The sequence below is a fragment of the Stereum hirsutum genome (genome assembly GCF_000264905.1).
Source record: "Stereum hirsutum FP-91666 SS1 unplaced genomic scaffold STEHIscaffold_17, whole genome shotgun sequence".
NCBI classification, from domain to species: domain Eukaryota; kingdom Fungi; phylum Basidiomycota; class Agaricomycetes; order Russulales; family Stereaceae; genus Stereum; species Stereum hirsutum.
Window position 1 is genome coordinate 1,046,617 of NW_006763147.1, and position 19,600 is coordinate 1,066,216.

The following is a 19,600-nucleotide window of genomic DNA, read 5'->3' on the forward strand; positions in this document are numbered from 1 at the left end:
GCAGTGTGGCGCTGGAAGCAGGGGCAAATAGAAGTGGCGTGTCAATGAGGTCAAACCCAAACGGGGCGACGATGGATGTAGATCTATCTTGCTCTTGACTTCCACCTTCCGGTCCCCAAGAACACTCATCATCCACTGGCTTTATCTCTATTGCTCGTAGATCACGTAGCGCAACATCATCAAGTGCTATAACACGATGACCTCCACCTTTTCACGGTAAGGCGTTCACTCGTTTCTCAATGTCCGTTGCGTCTTACGACATGCCCGTGTTCTCAGTGAGGATTTTTGGCAGGAAGCGAGAATCTCAAGAATTTGCCCGCTCTTCGAGGGCGCTGGTAACCAGTCAGAGCTCATAATTAAAGCTTGTGATGACGAGATTGCCATGGCCCAAGCGTACATCCAGGCCATCAGCGCTCGTCGCAATGCCTTGCTTCCCGTCAACCTACTTCCGTCAGAGATCATTGGGTCTATCTTTTCTCAACTTCTTCCTGTAATCAAAGTGGAGAACCAACACGATCCAGCTTACGACGACACCGCCAACGAAATAGCTTCAGCAACACGATCCATCATCGCCGCTTCCCATGTTTGTCAGTGCTGGCGCGCCGTTTCAGTAGGAGTCTCCGCTCTGTGGGCGGTTCTCTGGATGGGTAATGGGCCATGGATGCGCGAGATGATCAGACGTTCCAACGATGCGCCTCTCACTATCATACAGGATTCTCGATGGGCCCACCATCCATTCCGAGTGTCACGAGGATTCATAGAAAATCCTCGCTCTGTACATGTAGACTATCTCGAGTCCATCTCTGCCGACCTATTTCGCAGCAAACAGCCGAAATATCTATGTGTAGAGGCTCCCCAGACCGGTGGTACGTCGAACTTCGAAGAGTTCATCACACGAGCCGCTCCTCGTCTCGAAACTCTGGTGTTACATGCTATGATATCGGACGGCGATCGTGGCGCAATGTCTATTCCTCGGGATCTCCTTGGAAGATGCGCCCCAGCATTGACGACCTTGGTCATCAGGGGCTCTTTTACCCATGAAGCCCTATGGACATCGCCTGTCCTTAGCGGGCTTACTAGTCTCACACTATACACGCAGCCCAGTGCGACTGTAATGATGGTGCTGGGCTCACAAAAAGAAGTAAGCCTGTGCGATGTTCTCGATGCATTGCGGAATATGCATAAATTGGAAACTCTATCCATCGAGTTTCCCTGTCTCAGTGCCAACATCGCCCAACCATTATATTTTTCGCAGTCCGGTGTAGTCGATGGCGCTCGGGTACACCTCCCTCGACTCTCAACCTTGCGTTTAATGGGGAATGAAACCGATGCCGCGCGGCTCACAAATCACTTGACGATACCCCCCACTTGTTCGATGCGTTATCGTGTAGATGCGCACAAGGACCGCCCCGCCCATTGGCCCAGCATGATGTCCGCTGTCGTCAGCCCTGCTGAACCACTTGGACCGATCGGCACTGTCGAGCTTCTATTATTCTCTACCGCCAGCCATCTTCTTCAGATAAGATGCTGGAACCACGATGCGGACGAGCAAATACGATTGGCCCTGCAATTGCGTTTAATTCCTCAGCCCGGCCAACAAATTATTTCAACTACGCCAGCTGAATTCATGCAGGCATTTGATGCGATAACTGCGAGCCTTGACCTCAGTCGTCTGCACCAACTCCGATGGGCATACAGTTGGCTCGACTTCGTCGGGCCTCCGGTCCAACTTGGAATTGACGATTACCGCCGAGTGCTCGGAAGGTTCGAGATGGTGGAGAGCCTGCATTTCGATAGTCTTATTGGCCATCAACACGAGTTGGACGCGGTGGCCATTGACCGCACCATTCTTCCACGAGTGAAGAAAATATGTTTTGTTGACAAACGTCAAATATACGATGACCCTGCTTGGCAGTCGGCCTCGCCCTTCGACTCGGAAGGGGACCTCAACGTGGAAGAGGAAGTGCAGGCTCTTGTTGAGGTACTTCTTCGTGTGGCGCAGGCTCGCGATCTCGAGACGTTGGAGTTTCGTGGATACAAGCTTAGTGAGGTCCAAGTGAACCCTTTTGTGGGTGTCGTGCGGCATATCATCATGACATGATGATCAGACCTTCGGTTGAATGACGATATTGGGTAAGCTTTCGTCCTACGTTTATTTATTTATTTGCGTATCTTGTTAGCTGATTTTGCTAGTCAGATCTGTCTTATGTGCACAGAATGCTCCTTGTTCCAGAGAATATCAATGCCGTGTGGGCCTGCCTGTTTGGATGATGAAGCTGCGTGTCGTCTTTTCATGTATATTAGCATGTATCTCCGGTAGAGTATCATCTCAACGTCCAATGTGTATCATGGCACATTAGGTATGTCATGATGGCGTCTCCTCTTTCAGACGCGTAAGTCGTTTAACCAAGAGCTTGGATCTAAGGATAGAGTGCGAGGAGTACGCTCGAGTTGGCGCTGAATCTAAGAGAGTTCGCGGCGAGTGTCTAAGAGCGGCTCTTCTGTTTGAGAGGTCTCCATAGCAGAGAGCGTGAAAAGAGAAGCTCAATGACACTCATGATATTGACTCGAAGTATCCAGGTTTAGGGCAGAACGGATAATAACTTTAGCTTAGAACATTTACTCTGTTGTGGCACGGTTTTGGTCACAGACCGATCGAAGCGAGTCAAAGCTTCCAAGTGGCTGCGCGGGAATTCCCGGAAGGCGTTCTCGGGCATAACCACGTCACCGGTAAGGGTATTTGTATGCCGGTGGGCAAGAGGCCTCCTGTGTGCGCGGGTTTGCAGAATGTGGTTCCTATTTCTCTGTGCCCATGCTTGTGTTCCGCCGTGGTCCATTTCTATCCTGTCGCTCTTTCTCTCGTACCACCACCATCTTCCATCCTAGGCAGAGCTCCTCCCTCGGTCAAACCACTTACAAAGCTATGTCTGAGAACGAGACAAACGCCACGCAGGACGTCGTCGCTGCACCTGAAGGTGGGTGGCGAAACGGCGGAATGTTGGCTCATGAATAAGTAGTGAGCTGATGGTGCTCTGTTGTTGTTGCATTTACCGCGCTAGCTGCCAGCACGGCGACACCTTCTTCTGGGTTGGTAGTCCACCATTTGAACAATTCGAGGTGAGCCTCGAACTCAAGCTGTGAACTGTCCAAAATGATCCGAGACTGACCCGATTTCGTTGACCAAAAATAGGTCTCAGCGTGTTCTCTGGCTCTTGGTCAGTTTCCCAGATTCTCACGGTTCAAGCACACCTTGTCCAACACATTTTCGTTTATATATTATTAGGAGGAGCTGCAAGTTCCTTATGAGATCAAACACTACCACCGTACGCCCGAGATGACGGCACCCAAGGAACTCCTCGAGGTCCATCCTCTCGGAAAGTCACCTGTGATTACTGATGGCCCGCTAACTCTGGCCGAGAGTGGGGCCATCGTGGGTAGGTTTCCTCTTCGTGAATAATTATCATATGCCCGCTCAACCTTTTCGTCCACAGAGTACGTTATTTTGAAGTACGGAAACGGGAAGGGAAAACCGATTCCTGCTGGCGAAGTGGACAACCTCTACTGTAGGAATTATCTTGTTTTGTTTTCCACCGTCATTGCTGATCGATTTATCGGACTAGTCACTCATTATGCCGAGGGCTCGCTCATGCCACTGGCTGTGATGAAATACATCTTCCAACTCATCCCCAACCGCCTCCCCTTACTCATGCGTCCTCTCATGCGACCCGTCTTCTCCGGCATCAGCTCCCGGTTCGTGGACCCGCAACTCAAGAAGCATTCCGAACTTGTGAGTGCCGCCTGCCACAGAGAAAGCCGCTCCCCTTCGGACTGCATTGACATTGACATTTCTTTGGTTTAAAGATCGAGACGCACTTGGAGAAGACACACGGTGATTTCTGGGTAGGTGGCCCGGAGCCGACCTCCGCAGATTACATGATGCTTTTCCCGTTGGAGGGCTTCACATCTCGCGCCCCTGAGATTCTGGGTCCTAAGACGAAGGCTTATATTCAGCGTATACATGCTAGGTAAGCAAAATTCGTCTGCCCTTATTCAAGGATGTGTCTCACTTTTGCGTTAACTTGTGAATCATGCAATAGGGATGCCTATAAGAGGGTGGGTTGTAATTTGCTGCAAATATCACTTAGGAAATACTGACAGGATACAAACTTGTTTTCTAGGCTCTCGAGAAAGGCGGCCCGTACGACTATGCGTAAAGCTAACCTTATCAATATACACGTCGGTGATCGCTGCATGACCCGTCGTATTCTGTGTTTCCCAGTACTGTCATATGTGTTGCGTTGTTGTTGATGATATGACCTTGTCTGATTACCTGTGATATTCTTGCTTGGAAAACTATATCTGTATTCACAATTCCAGTCAAGTTCTGAGCCAGGCGGCATCAGTGATCACCGTCGGCATAGACATAGATTCCTTGTCTCATGAGTATATGTTGAAGATATTGCTCGGCTCAATGTACACCGTCATATATGATCGAAAATAATCCATTCTGAGCCAAGAGTTAGACTATCCACGATCAATGTGCTGTTGTAGAGATCTCGGGACACAAGCCATTGACCTCTGATCCTAACACAACCAAACAACCCATTCAAAGCGCGTCGACTCGGAATTGCGAATTCGGCGCGACGCGTCACTTGTTTCCCCCTATCACGCTCGCCACACTCAAGCTTCCGATCCTTCACATAAGCTGAACCTCTAACTTTATTCTTTAAACTCGGCCTCCACGTTTTATTGCAAGACATGGGATACACTCTACCGTCGCCAACGAGCCCTGCAGAACGAGTACGGACGCTCATAGCACGAAAGGAAAACATCGAAGCCGAGATCGACGCGCAGCTTTCGATATTACAGACGAATGGAATCACGGACATGCGTGCGCCTCTCGTCGACGCGGAGGGGTTTCCTCGTGCTGATATCGACGTCTGGAATGGTCGGTGCATCTTTATAACCTTACTACCATACGGATGAATCTAGGAATGCTGAAACGGTGCGTAGTGCGACAGGCCCGTGTGCGGATTATTGAGTTGCGGAATGACTTGGATTCTTTGATGGGTGATATTGGGAAAGCGTTGGAAGGAGTGTATAGTCCGACTGTGGATGGTCAAGCCTCAGAGCCTGCATCATCATCGAAACCTGATGCCGCTCCCGCATCGAAGGACGAAACGATGTTACCATCGGATGAGGAGCTGTTACCGTTCGCGAAGGTGAATGGTGTGGCTCCAGGGAGTCCTGCAGCGGATGCGGTACGTCTCCCCACTCTGTTGCTCGTAATGCATTAGAGGTTTATGTATACCGACTGAACGATAGGGATTGCTCCGAGACGATCTGGTGGTGAAGTTTGGACACCTTCATCGAGGCATGTTCACGGGGTCGGCTTTGCAGCCTTTGGCGAGTTTGGTTGCTGCTAATGAGAACGTATGTGCTTTTACACACCTTCTGGTTTCGGGAGGTTTCTCATGGCGTTCCACTGCATTCCCAGAAGGAAATTTCTGTCTTGGTGCGAAGAGGAGAAGAAGGAAACAAGCCGCTAAAGTTTACCCCGAGGCAGGGATGGGGAGGGCGAGGAATGCTTGGGTATGTCGCCTACGACAGCATCTTTTCCCTTGCTTATTGATGAGACTAACGTGCCGGCTCGCCAGATGTCATATTGTTCCATATTCATCATAATTGGTTGACAACTTCGAGGATGTCTGGGATCCTCCTAATGTACTACCACCATCGAGAGATTGAGAACTCAATTCTTGGCTGTAGCACCATGTACTTATAGCATCGACCTGTATCTCGTACTCCCTCTTTCCTGTCGTACAAAGGCTTACAGGCTTATTGTGGCCCTGTGCGGCTGTCTCGAAAGGCACCCGCGCGACGGCGCCGGGGCCGGGACTGGTGATTGAAATTCGGGTGGGAAGAAGGACTTGGCCGGAAGGGGGAAGGACCGAGCGACGGTCACAGCAGCATTCAATCTTGGCTTCGAACACCGTCCAGCACTGGCACCGTCTGCCACACCGCTACCAGTACACTATCTTCTTTCCATTCTCGTCGACTCCTTTGTCTTTCTCCCTGCCGCTTCCTGTCCACTCTTTTGTTCCTTCCTCTGACACGCCAGGCTCGTATCCGACCTTTACATTCCGCCTTCTCTTCTTTGTTCCCGTCTACGCAGCTACTCCCACAGCCTACCTCGACCACACTACAACCACTACCACCACAACTACTTCAACACCTAAACAAGCAGCAGCTATGTTTCGTACGTTCCGCAAAAAGCCCAGACAGCAAGAAGACGCAGAGCCGCTCCGGACCTCTCCTTCTCTCCCCGAGCTTTCTTCACAAGGTGTCGCCTGGCCCGAAGACCTCGTCGACGTACGCGCCATCCGCAATCAAGCGTCCGAGAATGACCAGCTTCAGTACCAACAACAGCAACAGGCCCAGTCGCCCACACATGGTGCGACCAAGACTTCTTTCCAGATCTCTCCGAGTAACCGTACGCCGATACCCTTTCATAAACCCTGGCCTGGCGGTGCCCCTCCTTTGACAGACCCGAATGCTCCTGTTCCTCAAGGTCACGGTCAAGGACCAAATGGGACAATCTCATCGTTGTATATGAAGCAACACCACCCGCCGAGCGCCTTTGATAATAGGAGGCAGTCCGTCCAGAGTCATGGCAGTCGGACGAGGCAGACGCAGAGGAGGACGAAGGTCGCGCCGACCTTCAATCTCATGGTGCGTCTCTTTTGTTTATACTCTCACCGTCGTCGATGTTCCTTTGTTATGATGTCGTCGGACCCTATGTATTCTATATCATGGGCGCTCAATTTGCATTCACGCGTCATGTTTGATCTTTTTTGATGCCAATCGCTTTTGCAACAATAGGTCGTAGGCGGCCAAGGAACCGGCAAGACCTCCCTCCTTCGTCTTCTCCTCGATACCGCAGACATCTCTCCCACCGCCACACAAGACCAGCGCATCGCCGTCGACCGCTTCATGCGCGGCGGAGCGAAGCCCACCGAGACCATACAGGCTGCGTGCGTCGAGATCTGCGAGTCGCGGTTCGACAGGGTGCTTTTTTCTGTGATCGACACGCCTGGGCTGGACTTTCAGGAGGGAAGGGAGTTGGTGCTTGAGAGGCAGTTGGGGAGAGTGGTGAGGTATCTGGACCAACAGTATGCGGATACGATGAGCGAGGTGCGTCGGCTTCTTTTCATCTTTATTCTGTCTGCTATTTCGACTGTCAATTCCGAGTGCATTGAGGTTTATTGTGGGGAGGGGACCGTTCACCGAGACTTCTTTTTCGCTTGCGTTTACAGGAATCCAAAGTCGTTCGCCAGAGCAAGGGAGACCAACACGTTCATCTGTACGCACCTTTTCTGATTCGTTCTCCCTTCTTCCGTCTCTCTTAACGCGAATTATCCAGATGCATATACATAATCGACCCGAACACCATCATGTCCCCCCAAGCCCGCCGTCAACTCTCCTCCCTCCCCTCCAAAACCCGCTCCGAAGCCACGATCTCCCGTGCCCCTCCTCCCCCCGACACACCCACCCTTCCCTCTTCTTCCTCCCACCACTCCACCTCCGACCCCGACGCCGAGGACGCAGAGGACAACGCCCCCGAGGCCACCCTGACGATGTCGCCCGCCGAAATCCGGGTGATCAAAAGGCTGAGCGCGCGGACGAACGTGTTGCCGATCATAGGTCATGCCGATTCGTTGACGGATGAGAAGTTGGAGAAGGTCAAGGAGACGGTGAGGAGGGAGTTGGCGAGGAGTGGATTGGGTTTTGGGGTTTTTGGGCCGGCTAGGGTGAGGAAGGGCGATACGAATGCGAATGGGGCTGCTGGAGTGAACGGAGACGAGGCCGATGATACGACGCCGACGCCACAGGGGAGTACGCCCGCTTCGCCTCTGGACATTAACGGGAAGGCGATCGCGAATGGGAATGGGAACGGAAATGGCCACGGTCGAGTCTCGTTCAGCCAGAACGGGCACATCGCCTCCGAAGACAATAGCGACAACGAAGACGACGAGGACGAAGACGAAAATAATTCGCATACTCCCTCCGCCGACGCAGGTTCACCCGAACCCGAACGTCGTTCCCGTCCCGTCATCAAGCTCCGCACCGGGCGCGGAACCACGACCTCGCATTCCAACAATGCCAGTCTTCGCCGGTCGCGTTCGCGCCAGCGTGAGGCCATTCGCGGTGAACTCGAGCCGACGACGCCGGACCCGACGGATATGGAGAGCGTGCCGAATGTGAGGTTTTCGGCGCATATCGTGGCGAGGGCGGATTTGGGAGAGTTGTTGCCGTTTGCGGTTATTGCGCCGGAGGGGTGGAGGAAGAGGAAGGGGGTGTCGAAGGGAGAGAAGGGAGGGAAGAAGGGAGAGGCGGCGGAGGTTCAGGCGGAGGGCGCGGAGGGTGGTGCTAATGCTGTCGATGCGAATGCGAGTGGTACGAGCACGCCAGTGAGTCCGAGTTCGCGAAGCGTGAACCTCAAGGCGACCGCGGTGCCTTTGCCGTATTCGGGTGGACCTCCTGAGGATTTGAAGGGCATTTTTGTGAGGAAGTTTAGGTGGGGGAGCGTGGATGTGCTGGAGCCTGCGCATTGTGACTTCGCGGCGCTGAGGACGGCGGTGTTGAGCACCCATCTGAGGATGCTGAAGACGCATACGAAGGAGGTGCTTTATGAGAAGTATAGGACGGAGAAGTTGTTGGCGAGAAGGGCAACGAGGAATATCGGGGAGGTGGAGGCGAGGAAGTTGTTGGAGGGTGAGTGGCTCGCTTGAGTGCTTTCGTCTGATGCATCTGTGCTGATTGATTGACTTTTGATGATTTGTTTTTTTTTTCTGTCCCATTTTTGGGACGGCTTCTGTTCTCTGTGGGCATGCAGATCTGGGGCTATAGCCTTTCGGCGCTTCTGTTCCATCACCGACTCCACCGGTCTTCTCTCTTGGGGCTTCGTCTTCGTTAAATTTGGCCCAGTACTCCCGATCACAAGTGCTCCATCGTCGCCACTGCCACTGCCACACGTCTCGACGTCGACTCAACTGCGTTCTCACTTCGGGCTCTTTTTCCCTTGGATTTATTCTGGATTTCGTTTGGCTCATCTGTTTAATTGTTTACGTATATGCCCCGCTTTGCTTGATTGCTTATTCATTTTTTTAAACGTCTCATCTATCCATCTACTATGCCCCAACTATACCTATTTCTTTCCCTCGATCGTTTGATTTTCCCCTAGCCTGAGGCCTACCTTCGCCCACCAATCCACGTCTCGTCGCAGCTGCGTCGAGCTTAGAATCCGATCGGCGTACCCTTGAAGCTCGACATCTTGCCGCGCTATTCGCCTACTGACGAGACCCTGATACCACACGCCGCACTTGGCCGCTTTCTTCTCATTCACCCGTTGTTCACTGTCCAGACGCATCCATCCTCGCCGCTTCCCTTCACCGTGTACCAATTATCCTTCTCACGCGCGTGTGTCGTCTGCGGGCCAGGATCGTGCACGGTTTGACCTTTTTTGTTAATTCCTGTATGCTCGTATCCCGGGCTCGCGATACTTTGCTTGAATTTTAAAGTCCACTGTTCCCCTCTTCTGAATCTCTCTTGTTTGCTCGAATTGGTTCTCGGTTGGTTATTGCAGACTACGTACTTATACACTCTTTGCGGCTTCTCTGTTCTCATTGTTTTTCATCGATCGGCTTGCTTCATGTCTACTGTGTTCCTCTGAATATCGAGCATCGAGTTGCGATGATCGCTCAGTCCTTTATTCTCTTATAGCGCTTAGCCACGCTCTGGATCCGCCTTTCTTCTATTTCATTCGCATTTCCATTCATACATACACCTACTCCATCCGAGATATGTCTTGAATGACCCGGACTGGCCTCCTCATTCGTAAGTCCACCAGCTTGAAGCTTTGAAGCCCGCCGCTGGCTTCACATGGAGGATCCGCCTATGCATGAGGCATATGAGCATGGAGCTGCTGTTCTCGAAGCTGCCTCGCGTTTGCTGATGATCACGGCGATGACAGTGTGTGTGGTCGTCCGAGGAAGCTCTGGGTAAGTTACATACTCCTCGCGCCGGCCGCGTCACTTTCCTCTGAAGGAAGGCGGAGACTCGGATCCCAGTATTACTACTTGGTAGGGAAGTTTTGCAGGTTTTCCCCGGGCTCGAGGTCTCACTGGGCGAGTCGATGAGAATCGATGGGTGAGTTCGGAGTTGAAAGCTGTGGTTGTTCTGTTCTTCACCTTTTGATAGCTTAGCGTCCTGCGTCCTGCGTGCTCCGTGAGTAGTTGAGTGCTTGAGTGGGAGAGACACTAACCCTTAGGCCTCGTGTTTGAGTTAGAGACGGCGCAGCGGCACCCTCCGTCGTCCCACCGCGCAAAGTTCTTCCTTTCCGATGTCTCTGAGTGCGGCGAAGAGTGTCCCGATCGGTGGTTGTGAGAGCCTAACCATAACAACCTTAATTTGGATGTACAGACTCTGCTTTAGGACACCGCTGAAGCTTTCCGGTCCGGGCTCTAGCGAAGAGCGTATCCCTGGTGTTGGCAGCAAGTGGCAGTTGGTCTGTTCGTGTTGCGTTCTAAGGAGGTAAGCGGCATGTTCGTCGGCAGTTTCCTCGGGCTATGTGTAAGGACTGATACTCTGTGGACTTTGCATTCTACAGCGGCACTTTCTCAGGGTCCTCAGCCGACTAGCAGCACTAGCTGCTGCCAACGGATGAGGCATCACCTACTCTAGCGGTGGGTGCGAACGTCCAACTCCGTGAAGCTGGGCGGCGGCACCTTGAGTAAAAACTGTTAGGGTCTCTGTGGTCCATAAGCCTCTCCGCGCCTCGAAAGGTCTCGGTATACCTCTTCTCGGCCTTCCTAACACGCCATTGGCGACGTTTACCTTGATGAGTCCCGTACAGGGACGTTTTTATTATTGTGGACCCCAGACCCGCGAGCTATGTTTGGCTTTACTCGGCAACGCAGCGAGATGTCATATGTGGTGGGGGACGGTGCAAGTGTGGACAGGTTGGAGCGCCCTGCACTACGTCGATGTTTATAAAGAGTGCTCCCCGTGCTGCTTCACGCAATCCACTTTCCCCTCCTTCTCCTCCCGTCCTCCTCGCTCTCTTCTCCGGCTCACACCTCCATTGCTCGCTTTCACATTCGACCCTCGCTCGATCCTCTTTCCTTGTAAGGCGAACACATTCTAGCTCCGTATCGACCATTCAAACTGTCCACAAGTTCCTCATCGGTCCGTTACGATGCGCACCGCGCAAGTCGCGCCGCAGAGCTCTCTAGCGCCTGGCGCCCTGGCGTTCGTGGGGGTGGTCGAAACCGCTGTCGATGCATTGCGCCTCGTAGCAGCCGCCAGGTGAGCTATAATTCCCTCCGACACTCCACACACTCCGTCAATCTCATCGTGGCCTGGATATCCGTCACAGGGCGGGCCTCATCCCTCGGATCGTCCGACGCCTGAGCGACGCCGAACGCAGGTCGATGATCAAGTCTGGCGCCGTCTTCGTCTTTAGTGTGGAAGAGAGTGGGGTGAGGCGGTGGACGGATGGGCGAACATGGTCGGTCTTTCAATTTTCCTCCATCTGATAGGGCCTACTCGCATGTGTACTGATATAGATTCAGGTCACCCTCGCGCATTGTGGGAAACTTTCTTGTATGTGTTGATCATCCCTCCGTATTATACCAGCGTCCATGAATGACTAATATCAAACCGCTGCCACCACTTCTACGTCCTCCGAACCGAACTGGATCCAACGTCGATAGGTGTATCGAGAGTATGAACCGACCGGGCGTAATGTGGATAGTGGAGAGGTCTCGGCGCCACAGACATCCCAACCGGTGAGGGCGAGCTGGTCGGAAAGGAAGGGCCACTGTGCCGAGAGACCAAATGGACTGTGCAAGAAGGTGAGCGGTTACAGCGGCCATCACGGTCAAATATTCATCCACCGGTTTCTTTGCAGACCATCACCGTCGTAGCTGACGGGACGGATCACCATGTTGTATCTTACTACATCGAGGATGACGTCCTATCCGGTCGGCTGCAGAGACCTGCGAGTAGAGCGGATCTAGCCAATGTCACCGTCTCGCCTTCGATGGTCCGGGCGACCAACTTTCGCTATCCACCTCATATTGAGATCGGGCTGGACGGTCAACAATACGTGTGAGTACGAGCCCCTCTAACGCCGACGAAGTAATTACCTTCGCGTTCACTAACGACCGGTGTCTCGTTAGTCGTGAAAGTGCTCGCGACGAGGACGAGGTGCTGGAACATGGGTCTCCTGGGAACTCTGTTCCTAGTACTCGACGAGGCTCCCTAACTAGGCTATCAAATGATCGAGTGGCCGGTGGTACGACAGTGTCGCCGACGTCGTCGCTTCACAGGGTCGATGCCGCACCTTACGCACTGCATCGCTGGACACTATCGTTGACGAACAACGTTGAACCGTTGAATCCCTCTCCCGCCACCCCGACGACGAACAGAGCGTCGTATATAGACAACCAGATCAACAACAACAACAACAACAACAACAACAACACTCTCGCAACCTCCTCCCCTTCCTCCCACGACAGATATTATCCGACCATTAACGATCATCACGATCCATACCCCGTCAGCTCTGGGTGGGACGCAGCCCAAATATCCTCCTGGACTCAATACACTTCTCGTTAACCGCCTTCCTCTCTTGGCCGTTGGGTGGCTACACTGCAACACACGCCATGATCCGAGTCACTACCGCCGGGGCCGTGAAAGGACTAGTACACGCATGTTCCGGCAATTGTTTTTTTTTTTACTGAGATACCACCAGCCGTCATTCAGATTGTACTACTACGTTATATTCATGATAGAGCTCCATAGGACACCCTATGAGCTACGACCACGCAATGCTTTCAATCATGGACTCATCTGGTGATGATAGGGATAACTACGCGCCCATCATGCGTCGGCGCTGCTGTATTATTTTCTTACGGTTACTACTGTATACACGAGGGTTTCGATGGACTTTCAGCTTGTTGGGTTTGAGACTGTATAGTACCTGTTGTGAGATTTGATCGTCATCCATGTGCTAATGTAGATAAAAATTGAAGAATACTCCATATGCACCGTACTAAATATCATGTACATCGTATACTTATCGTCGGCTGGGGCTCACCGTTCCGACTCGTCCCAATATTAGACAGCAAAGGCTTCTGTATACAGGCTAGCCCCCACAGTTCGACTTCCGCTCGACATCTGCATGCATATGTTGTCGGAAGCACAGAAACCCGAATTCATAGAAGGCTCAACATCAACAGTGGAGCACCGAGAGCAAGATCGATGAATACACTCAAAGAAGAACTTTACTCTAGCGCCTGACTAGCTCGAACTTCCTCGTTCATTCCGGTACCTCATCCACACTCCCCGCCTTCGACAGCCTCTTACTACCACCCTTCGCCATCGCTGTCGAATACCCCAGACTCCGTGCCCTCAGTCCTCTTTCTCTTCCAATACTCCCGACCACCGACGAGCCCTTCTCCGTCACAGGGGTCTCAATCTCACTGGGAGCTCTGCTGTCGGTCGTGGAAGGATGGTGCGCGGAGCTCTCGCCGAAACCGAGGGGGCCGATGACCCAGTAGGATTCGAGGAGGGATTTGATGCTCCATAGCCAAGTGAGGACGAAGATGGGAGTGCTGAGGAGGACGTTGAGGACGGGATATAGGTCTGGATATCGATTCGGGGGAGAGAATAGTATCTCGAGGACGTGGAGAGTGATGCATCCCAAGTATACCGCCTATGAAAGGAGGCAGCATTGGTCTCTCAGTAATGGAGGAGGGACGTGGAGACGAAGCAGGGACTCACAGCCGTAAAGAGGTCGAACAGGGTGGACTGCCTTATGCGGAAAGGATTGTGGCCTACGAGTCGGTTCCATAGTAGTGTGAGAGCGATGTAAGGTACCGCTAATCCGTCTCTGTTCAACAGAGGCCACATGCTGTGTCCTTCGTCAGCCCATGTTGTACGATAAACCACAGCAGTCAATTCATTATATGAAATGCTCACCTGAATACACCGACATTGTTAGCTAAAGCACCAATCTTGAACCCCGTACTATCCTGGGGCGCAGTCGACATCAAGAGAGTCAACGGCATCAACGGGACCAGGATCGTCTTTTCGTGCACTTGAAAAGAGAACAGGAAGAATGACATAGCGCTAGTCAACAGCGCATGCAGCAACACGGGCTGCAACGTAACCGGGACCGCGACAGCAGTATCCATCTTAGCCTTGGCATCTTTGTCCTTGTCCTCGTCTGTGACAACTGTCGAAAACTGTGGTTGACTTTGCCCCAGGCGGATCCAGGAAGCGATCGCCGCAACTACAGCTGGCGCGAATCCGAGCGCGGTGAGTAGGGTGGATATGCGAACGAGCGTGGCGGCGGAGGCTTTGAATTTCCACTTCATGAGGACGTTTGATGCGCACCAGAAGTTGGCGACCTTGTCCTCGAAAATGCCACGGTTGAATGGGAAGATACGAGTGATGGGATCCATGATGGCACTGAGAGGAGAAAATGGTGGAAGGAAGGGTAGGAAGAGAGCGACGAAGGATGCGACGGTGACCACTCCTAGGCGAACGAAGAGTTTGGTGCTATAGGGGGGATAAAACGTTGTTAGTCACGGTAACGACACCACATAAGAAATCTGGCAGATACCCTTCTTTTGGGCCTAGATGAAGGCACTTTCCTATGAGATACGAGCCTACTGCGGGTGCGTAATATAACGCCATTTGTTTAAATCCCAGGCTGAGAACGAAGAACACGGCTCCCAGAAGATCGTATCCAGAGATGAAGCAGTTTATCGCGAGTATAGCGAAACCTGGACGTAGAGCGATAATTGGTTTCGGCTGATGTGACCATAAGAGAGAAACTCACCAAGCATGACCGAGTTGTATTGAAAATGCCCGTTGTCGATGAGAATCAGCGCAGGCTGCAGAAGGAGTACTAGGAAGGCTAGATTCTTCCAACCGCCAAGTCAGGGGACAACTCAAGCGCACTCAAAAGGCATCGTACCTGTGTCCTCTTGGACCGAGTAGCATGCCAGGTTCGCGAGAAGAGGTAGAGTGCGGGGATGTATACCATATAATCTAGAGCAAATACAGTTGCACGCATGTAGATCTTGCTATTCGGAGACTCGATACCGCGTGATTCATCGAGAGCGAACCAAGAAGGATTGATGTGGGATCCTCTGTAAGAGCCATGGTGAGATGTTGACGGGTGGTACAAGTGAACGCTCTCACAAGATACCGCAGAGCCAGGAAACGTATGCGGTCAATGGTGGGTAGTCAAGGCCCCAGTATTGAAGGTCGTATTTGTACCAGAGCTGGGTAGGCAAATGGATGGTGAGTTCCATCCAGTGTCGTTGTGCCTCATAATCTCCATACATGGGTGGTGTACCGTGGCCTACACACCTCCGCAACCTCAGTACCCGAGTGCAGCCTCGATATATTCAAAGCGAGAACAACGCCACGCACCTGAATAGGAGCCTAACCCAGTGGCCCACCGCACGCAAGCCGATGCCAGTAACGCACTGGGCACAACCCATCTCCTCATTCCAAGAGAGTGCATCCATCTCACCCAGCGCTTTCCCAAACCTACGTCCTCCCTTTCTCGCTCATGCCCTTGTCCCAACCCATTCTCGCTCTCCCGCGTGATTCCATGTCGAGCCTCCAGTTCCATAGCAGAGCCGAAACTCATAGGCCGCGGACGACGATGTCCCGTCCGCGTTGCAGTCGAGTTCGCTGGAGATATTCCTCGTGATGAGCTAGGTGAGGGCGTCCGTGCCCAAGCTGGAGACGCTAAGTCCGGGTGACGACGTGGAATAGGTGCAATGATTTCCGGTCTGAAGGAGTGGATATTGTTGAGCAAGGCTCGTAGAACAGAAATGAAAACTGACGTTAATGTTGAAGATGAAGGCCAGTCACGCTGACCAGGGGGCCTGAGCCGTGATTTCGTGGTATGGCTACCCAAGGAGGACTGCGAATTGATGGAAGAAGTTCGTAGACGTAGTCGCTTAGTGGACTTCTCAGGAAATACATCTTCAGCTTCGTCCATGTGATTTTAGATTCGATTAGATGCAAACGAATGTGGACCAGTAAAATTGGGAGGAAACGCAGGAGTTTGAGGCTCAAGTGCAGGTCCAAGTACAGCTACTGCGTCTGCTGTACAACGCGCTTCCTTTGAACCTTCATGGTTCACACGCGCCTCGCCACACAACACGACCATCGCGCATGTTTATTCGCATATAACAATTCTTTCTAGGTTATTGCGAAGCTATCTAGGAGGATACTCCGAGCAAGTTCCAGCCTCAGAAATAGTCCGAACAATCCACGCGTTCCGTCTCTGTACGATGAAACTATTAATCAACATCCTTGCCCTCAATGACCGTCTCTCCGTCTGCAGAGAACTTGACATTGTCCTGGGTACATAGACAATTAGTTTTGCGCGCATTGAACGATGAGATAGGAAGACACCAACCGCATGACCAACGGATTTGCCGATGTACTTCGTGTGGTCTATAATTTCAGTGGCCGCAACGTCAGCCGAGCGTGTTCAGACATTCAAAAACCGAAACACCACTCACGACCGAAGGCAACCAGATCACCGGCAGGATTCGTGAAGTCCACTCGCGTATACGCCAGAGATTTACCTTGTCGCCAAAAGAAGCCGACCGTCAATGACATTGACACGAGGAGGTGCAAGAGTGTGGCACTCACCCATTCCAGTCACCGTGGCCGCCATGTTTAGGATGTCTCCCGGTTTACCTGCTGGCTTCACGAAGGTAGCCGCAAGATCGGTAGAAACGCCAGTCATGTATTGGCCTTTCGTGGCGAGTGCAAGAGATCCCATGGTGTCCGTCAGAGACATGATGAGTCCGCCGTGGACAGTCTGTCCGAGGTGTTATAGAGGCTACTTTAGTGATTCCATGTAAATCAGGGAGTAGTAGTGCGCACCCCGACTCTATTGACTTCGGTATCTCATAAGTATGGGAGTAAGGTGTCATACACACGAAATGCGTACCATTATAGGGCTCAATCTTCAAAGAGGCCTCAAGGGTGCCAGGATGAGCACGGTGAATGTTTAGCTGGAAAGATTGGCCGGATGAGTCTTAGCAAGTAATTCTCCTTGACTAAAACCCACATTCGGGAAACATTGAGCATCATGACCTATAGATGTTCTCCAGCCATGAGATATCCATGAATATCGTCGGTAGGGGCAGAGAAACCTTTATTATCCAGGAATGACTTCCAGACCTTAGCATATCACAGTTTCAGCGATTCGAATGCGCTAACACAACAAGCTGCAGTACAAACCCGTCGAGTGAAACGAAGACAAGCACTCATGGTTTGGTTCGAGGTGGACAGTTCGAACGAAGTCGCGACTCAGGGGTCGTGTGAGCCGCCATCGAAACCATTGGGCCAGCCGCTCGGGCAAATTCGGAACATTCCTTCAACCTGGAAAGTTGAATCTTTGAGTGACGGTCGCCATCGCTCACACTCTCCAAACAACTCAATGGCATGGCATTTTATAATGCGTTGGGGGCGACTTCTACAACTAACGAATACTATAATATAATGCTACAAATCGTCGACGCAGACGATGAACGAATGAATGTAAGGAGGCAATTACTGATAGATTAGTCCACTGCTCCGACGCTCTAAGGCATCACGAAGTACAAGAAAATATGAACGCAACTCGTATCTGCAATACGACAAAGGCTCGGATAGATCAGGATGAAGGCGGTGGGATCTGCTTCTGGGAAGAACCCTTCCACCACTTTCCAACTTTCTCTGAGGTGTACCGGAGTGTGGTCCCGAGACCGCCGCTCACTATGCCTTTCAATGTCTGTATCGTAGCCGGGTAACGAACGATGTTGCTCATTTCTGCGGGTACGAAGGCTCCAGTCAATACAGGGACAGGAGCACATGTGAATTGGGATGACATACCTTCCCTCAGAACAATCGGAAGCTTCTCGTCTCCTGCCACCTTCGCCCAATACGTGCTATCGTCCACGTCTCCCAGCTCCCTCGAGTAATGCGTCTTTAACATCGCGTTTAACTCCTTGGGCAATTTCCTCAAATGTGCCGCCCTCGTCTGTACACTCGTATCCTGCTCTATCCTGCCACTTCCCGATCCGTGCGGCCAATGTACTCCAGGCAATCCTGCCACCAGCCTCTGATACAACTCCTTGAACTGCGGCGCCTGCTTACTCACGATGTTGCCTACTTTGCCTCGGTTCTCGGCGGGAAGGACCATACGAGGATCGCCACCGTATGAGATTCCAGCGATCGTCTCGAATAGTTCGGTTTCAGAGAAAGAAGATGGGAGGGTGAGAAGGGCAGCACGTGCGGCGGAGGTGAGATTGACTTGTTGTGTGAGACGGACGCGCGCGTCATCCTTGATGATCCGGAGTGGTTTATGCATGCGGCCGGCAAGATAAAGGGAGTTCCAGTTGAGCAAGTCCGAGCAGAGGTCGTCAACGCTGACGACTCCGTATTTAATGGTCTATCAGGGGCCAAAATCGCCGATATATAAGGTTCGTCATCATAGTCACGAGACTCAAGTAATTTCCAAGGACTCACCACACCTTTCGTCTTGACGAACGCGTTGAACCACACGCCGGGCTTTACAGCCTGAACTCTCGTTACGAAGTCACTCCCGAACATCCTTGCGTGCATAGCGTAGTGGCTTGGATGCTGGTGCATATTGATCGAGTGAAAGTGGTCGGGATGCGTCACGGCGAACATGAAGTCTAACATCGGACCCTTCTCATCCGGAGTGTACCCGTCCTGCTCGAACACTCCGGAGCCGTAAGCAAATGCGTAGCGTATAGGGGCATCGAAGTCGGCCACTACACTTTCGAGCAGTGCGCGCGTAGAATTGGATACGGGTAGGAGCTGGTTCTGACCGAATGTGGGAGGGAGATTCGGTGTTGCTTGACGCCGGCGTGAAACTGCAGGGCGAGGAGAGGGTGTAAGATGACTACGTTTCTTCGGCGCTGGGTGCTTTGATGGAAGAGGCGGGGGTGGTTGAGGTGTGGATGAAACATGTTCTGTAGAGGGGTAGTAAAGGGTGGCGGCGCTGTGAAGGAGGCGGCGACGAGGAGCGCGTACTGCTGCTGCGAGCATGATGTGTAGAGAGGGAAAAGGAAGGGTATGGATGAAAGAGGAGACTAGGAAGATGCAGGGTGATGAGCGTCAAGACGAAGGAGGGAACAACGACGACGCGGCAAGCCGTCACGAACGGCTTCACGCCACACCCACGTGCCCTGTTCAAGCCTGGGCCCATCAAAGTGGCGTTCTCAGGACCCTCATTTATTCTGTCGGGTTTCTACGCTGGTATAAATTTATGTGAATCGTGCTGAAATTGACGCTATTTCTCGTGTGATTTTGTTTATGTACGGATGTAACGAGTACGAAACATTGATACAGACAGAGATCAACCAATGGTCAATCATCAAATGTGGCCCACGATTCCCACGATATCAAAGCGTTAGAAACTGTTAGAAACTTACGCCACACCAGCATCCTGTCTTCAACTTTTTTCACCTCCTCGCGTTCGAGA

At 52.2% G+C, this 19,600-nt stretch overlaps 8 protein-coding genes across 8 annotated transcripts; 5 read left to right on the forward strand and 3 right to left on the reverse strand.

Annotated features, from left to right (window-relative positions):
* Window positions 1-158: 158 nt before the first annotated feature.
* On the forward strand, window positions 159-1,346 carry STEHIDRAFT_125169 (uncharacterized protein; the record flags this gene model as incomplete). Its single annotated transcript, XM_007309394.1, has 2 exons — window positions 159-216; window positions 277-1,346. Coding segments are annotated over exons 1-2 (889 nt in total), but the record flags the coding sequence as incomplete, so codon positions are not given.
* Window positions 1,347-2,826: 1,480 nt separating this feature from the next.
* Window positions 2,827-4,395, forward strand: STEHIDRAFT_149986 (thioredoxin-like protein). The gene is made up of 9 exons (XM_007309395.1): window positions 2,827-2,975; window positions 3,060-3,117; window positions 3,191-3,215; window positions 3,284-3,434; window positions 3,492-3,563; window positions 3,621-3,787; window positions 3,862-4,025; window positions 4,098-4,113; window positions 4,179-4,395. The coding sequence occupies exons 1-9, from the start codon at window positions 2,924-2,926 to the stop codon at window positions 4,212-4,214; spliced, it is 741 nt and encodes a 246-aa protein (XP_007309457.1). The 5' UTR covers window positions 2,827-2,923; the 3' UTR covers window positions 4,215-4,395.
* Window positions 4,396-4,669: 274 nt separating this feature from the next.
* On the forward strand, window positions 4,670-5,847 carry STEHIDRAFT_86036 (uncharacterized protein). Its single transcript, XM_007309396.1, has 5 exons — window positions 4,670-4,948; window positions 5,014-5,261; window positions 5,326-5,433; window positions 5,498-5,592; window positions 5,658-5,847. The coding sequence occupies exons 1-5, from the start codon at window positions 4,759-4,761 to the stop codon at window positions 5,683-5,685; spliced, it is 669 nt and encodes a 222-aa protein (XP_007309458.1). The 5' UTR covers window positions 4,670-4,758; the 3' UTR covers window positions 5,686-5,847.
* Window positions 5,848-6,000: 153 nt separating this feature from the next.
* On the forward strand, window positions 6,001-9,850 carry STEHIDRAFT_104137 (uncharacterized protein). The gene is made up of 5 exons (XM_007309397.1): window positions 6,001-6,732; window positions 6,883-7,194; window positions 7,317-7,363; window positions 7,424-8,775; window positions 8,897-9,850. Exons 1-5 carry the CDS (start codon window positions 6,253-6,255, stop codon window positions 8,908-8,910), a joined length of 2,205 nt encoding a protein of 734 aa, XP_007309459.1. The 5' UTR covers window positions 6,001-6,252; the 3' UTR covers window positions 8,911-9,850.
* Window positions 9,851-11,257: 1,407 nt separating this feature from the next.
* Window positions 11,258-12,681, forward strand: STEHIDRAFT_115041 (uncharacterized protein; the record flags this gene model as incomplete). Its single annotated transcript, XM_007309398.1, has 6 exons — window positions 11,258-11,367; window positions 11,438-11,569; window positions 11,634-11,664; window positions 11,775-11,915; window positions 11,972-12,171; window positions 12,243-12,681. 6 exons carry the CDS (start codon window positions 11,258-11,260, stop codon window positions 12,679-12,681), a joined length of 1,053 nt encoding a protein of 350 aa, XP_007309460.1.
* A 703-nt stretch (window positions 12,682-13,384) lies between these two features.
* On the reverse strand, window positions 13,385-15,604 carry STEHIDRAFT_66046 (glucosyltransferase; the record flags this gene model as incomplete). The annotated part of the gene is made up of 8 exons (XM_007309075.1): window positions 13,385-13,780; window positions 13,849-13,978; window positions 14,047-14,628; window positions 14,693-14,855; window positions 14,912-14,996; window positions 15,050-15,224; window positions 15,277-15,439; window positions 15,502-15,604. The coding sequence occupies 8 exons, from the start codon at window positions 15,602-15,604 to the stop codon at window positions 13,385-13,387; spliced, it is 1,797 nt and encodes a 598-aa protein (XP_007309137.1).
* Window positions 15,605-16,241: 637 nt separating this feature from the next.
* On the reverse strand, window positions 16,242-17,392 carry STEHIDRAFT_104142 (Thioesterase/thiol ester dehydrase-isomerase). The gene is made up of 9 exons (XM_007309399.1): window positions 17,350-17,392; window positions 17,262-17,289; window positions 17,177-17,202; window positions 17,057-17,120; window positions 16,990-17,003; window positions 16,753-16,924; window positions 16,620-16,685; window positions 16,514-16,551; window positions 16,242-16,454 (listed from the first exon to the last, which is right to left on the reverse strand). Exons 1-9 carry the CDS (start codon window positions 17,377-17,379, stop codon window positions 16,395-16,397), a joined length of 498 nt encoding a protein of 165 aa, XP_007309461.1. The 5' UTR covers window positions 17,380-17,392; the 3' UTR covers window positions 16,242-16,394.
* A 158-nt stretch (window positions 17,393-17,550) lies between these two features.
* STEHIDRAFT_149991 (Mmp37-domain-containing protein) lies at window positions 17,551-19,164 on the reverse strand (the record flags this gene model as incomplete). The annotated part of the gene is made up of 4 exons (XM_007309400.1): window positions 17,551-17,919; window positions 17,983-18,541; window positions 18,619-19,088; window positions 19,137-19,164. The coding sequence occupies 4 exons, from the start codon at window positions 19,162-19,164 to the stop codon at window positions 17,765-17,767; spliced, it is 1,212 nt and encodes a 403-aa protein (XP_007309462.1). The 3' UTR covers window positions 17,551-17,764.
* Window positions 19,165-19,600: the final 436 nt, after the last annotated feature.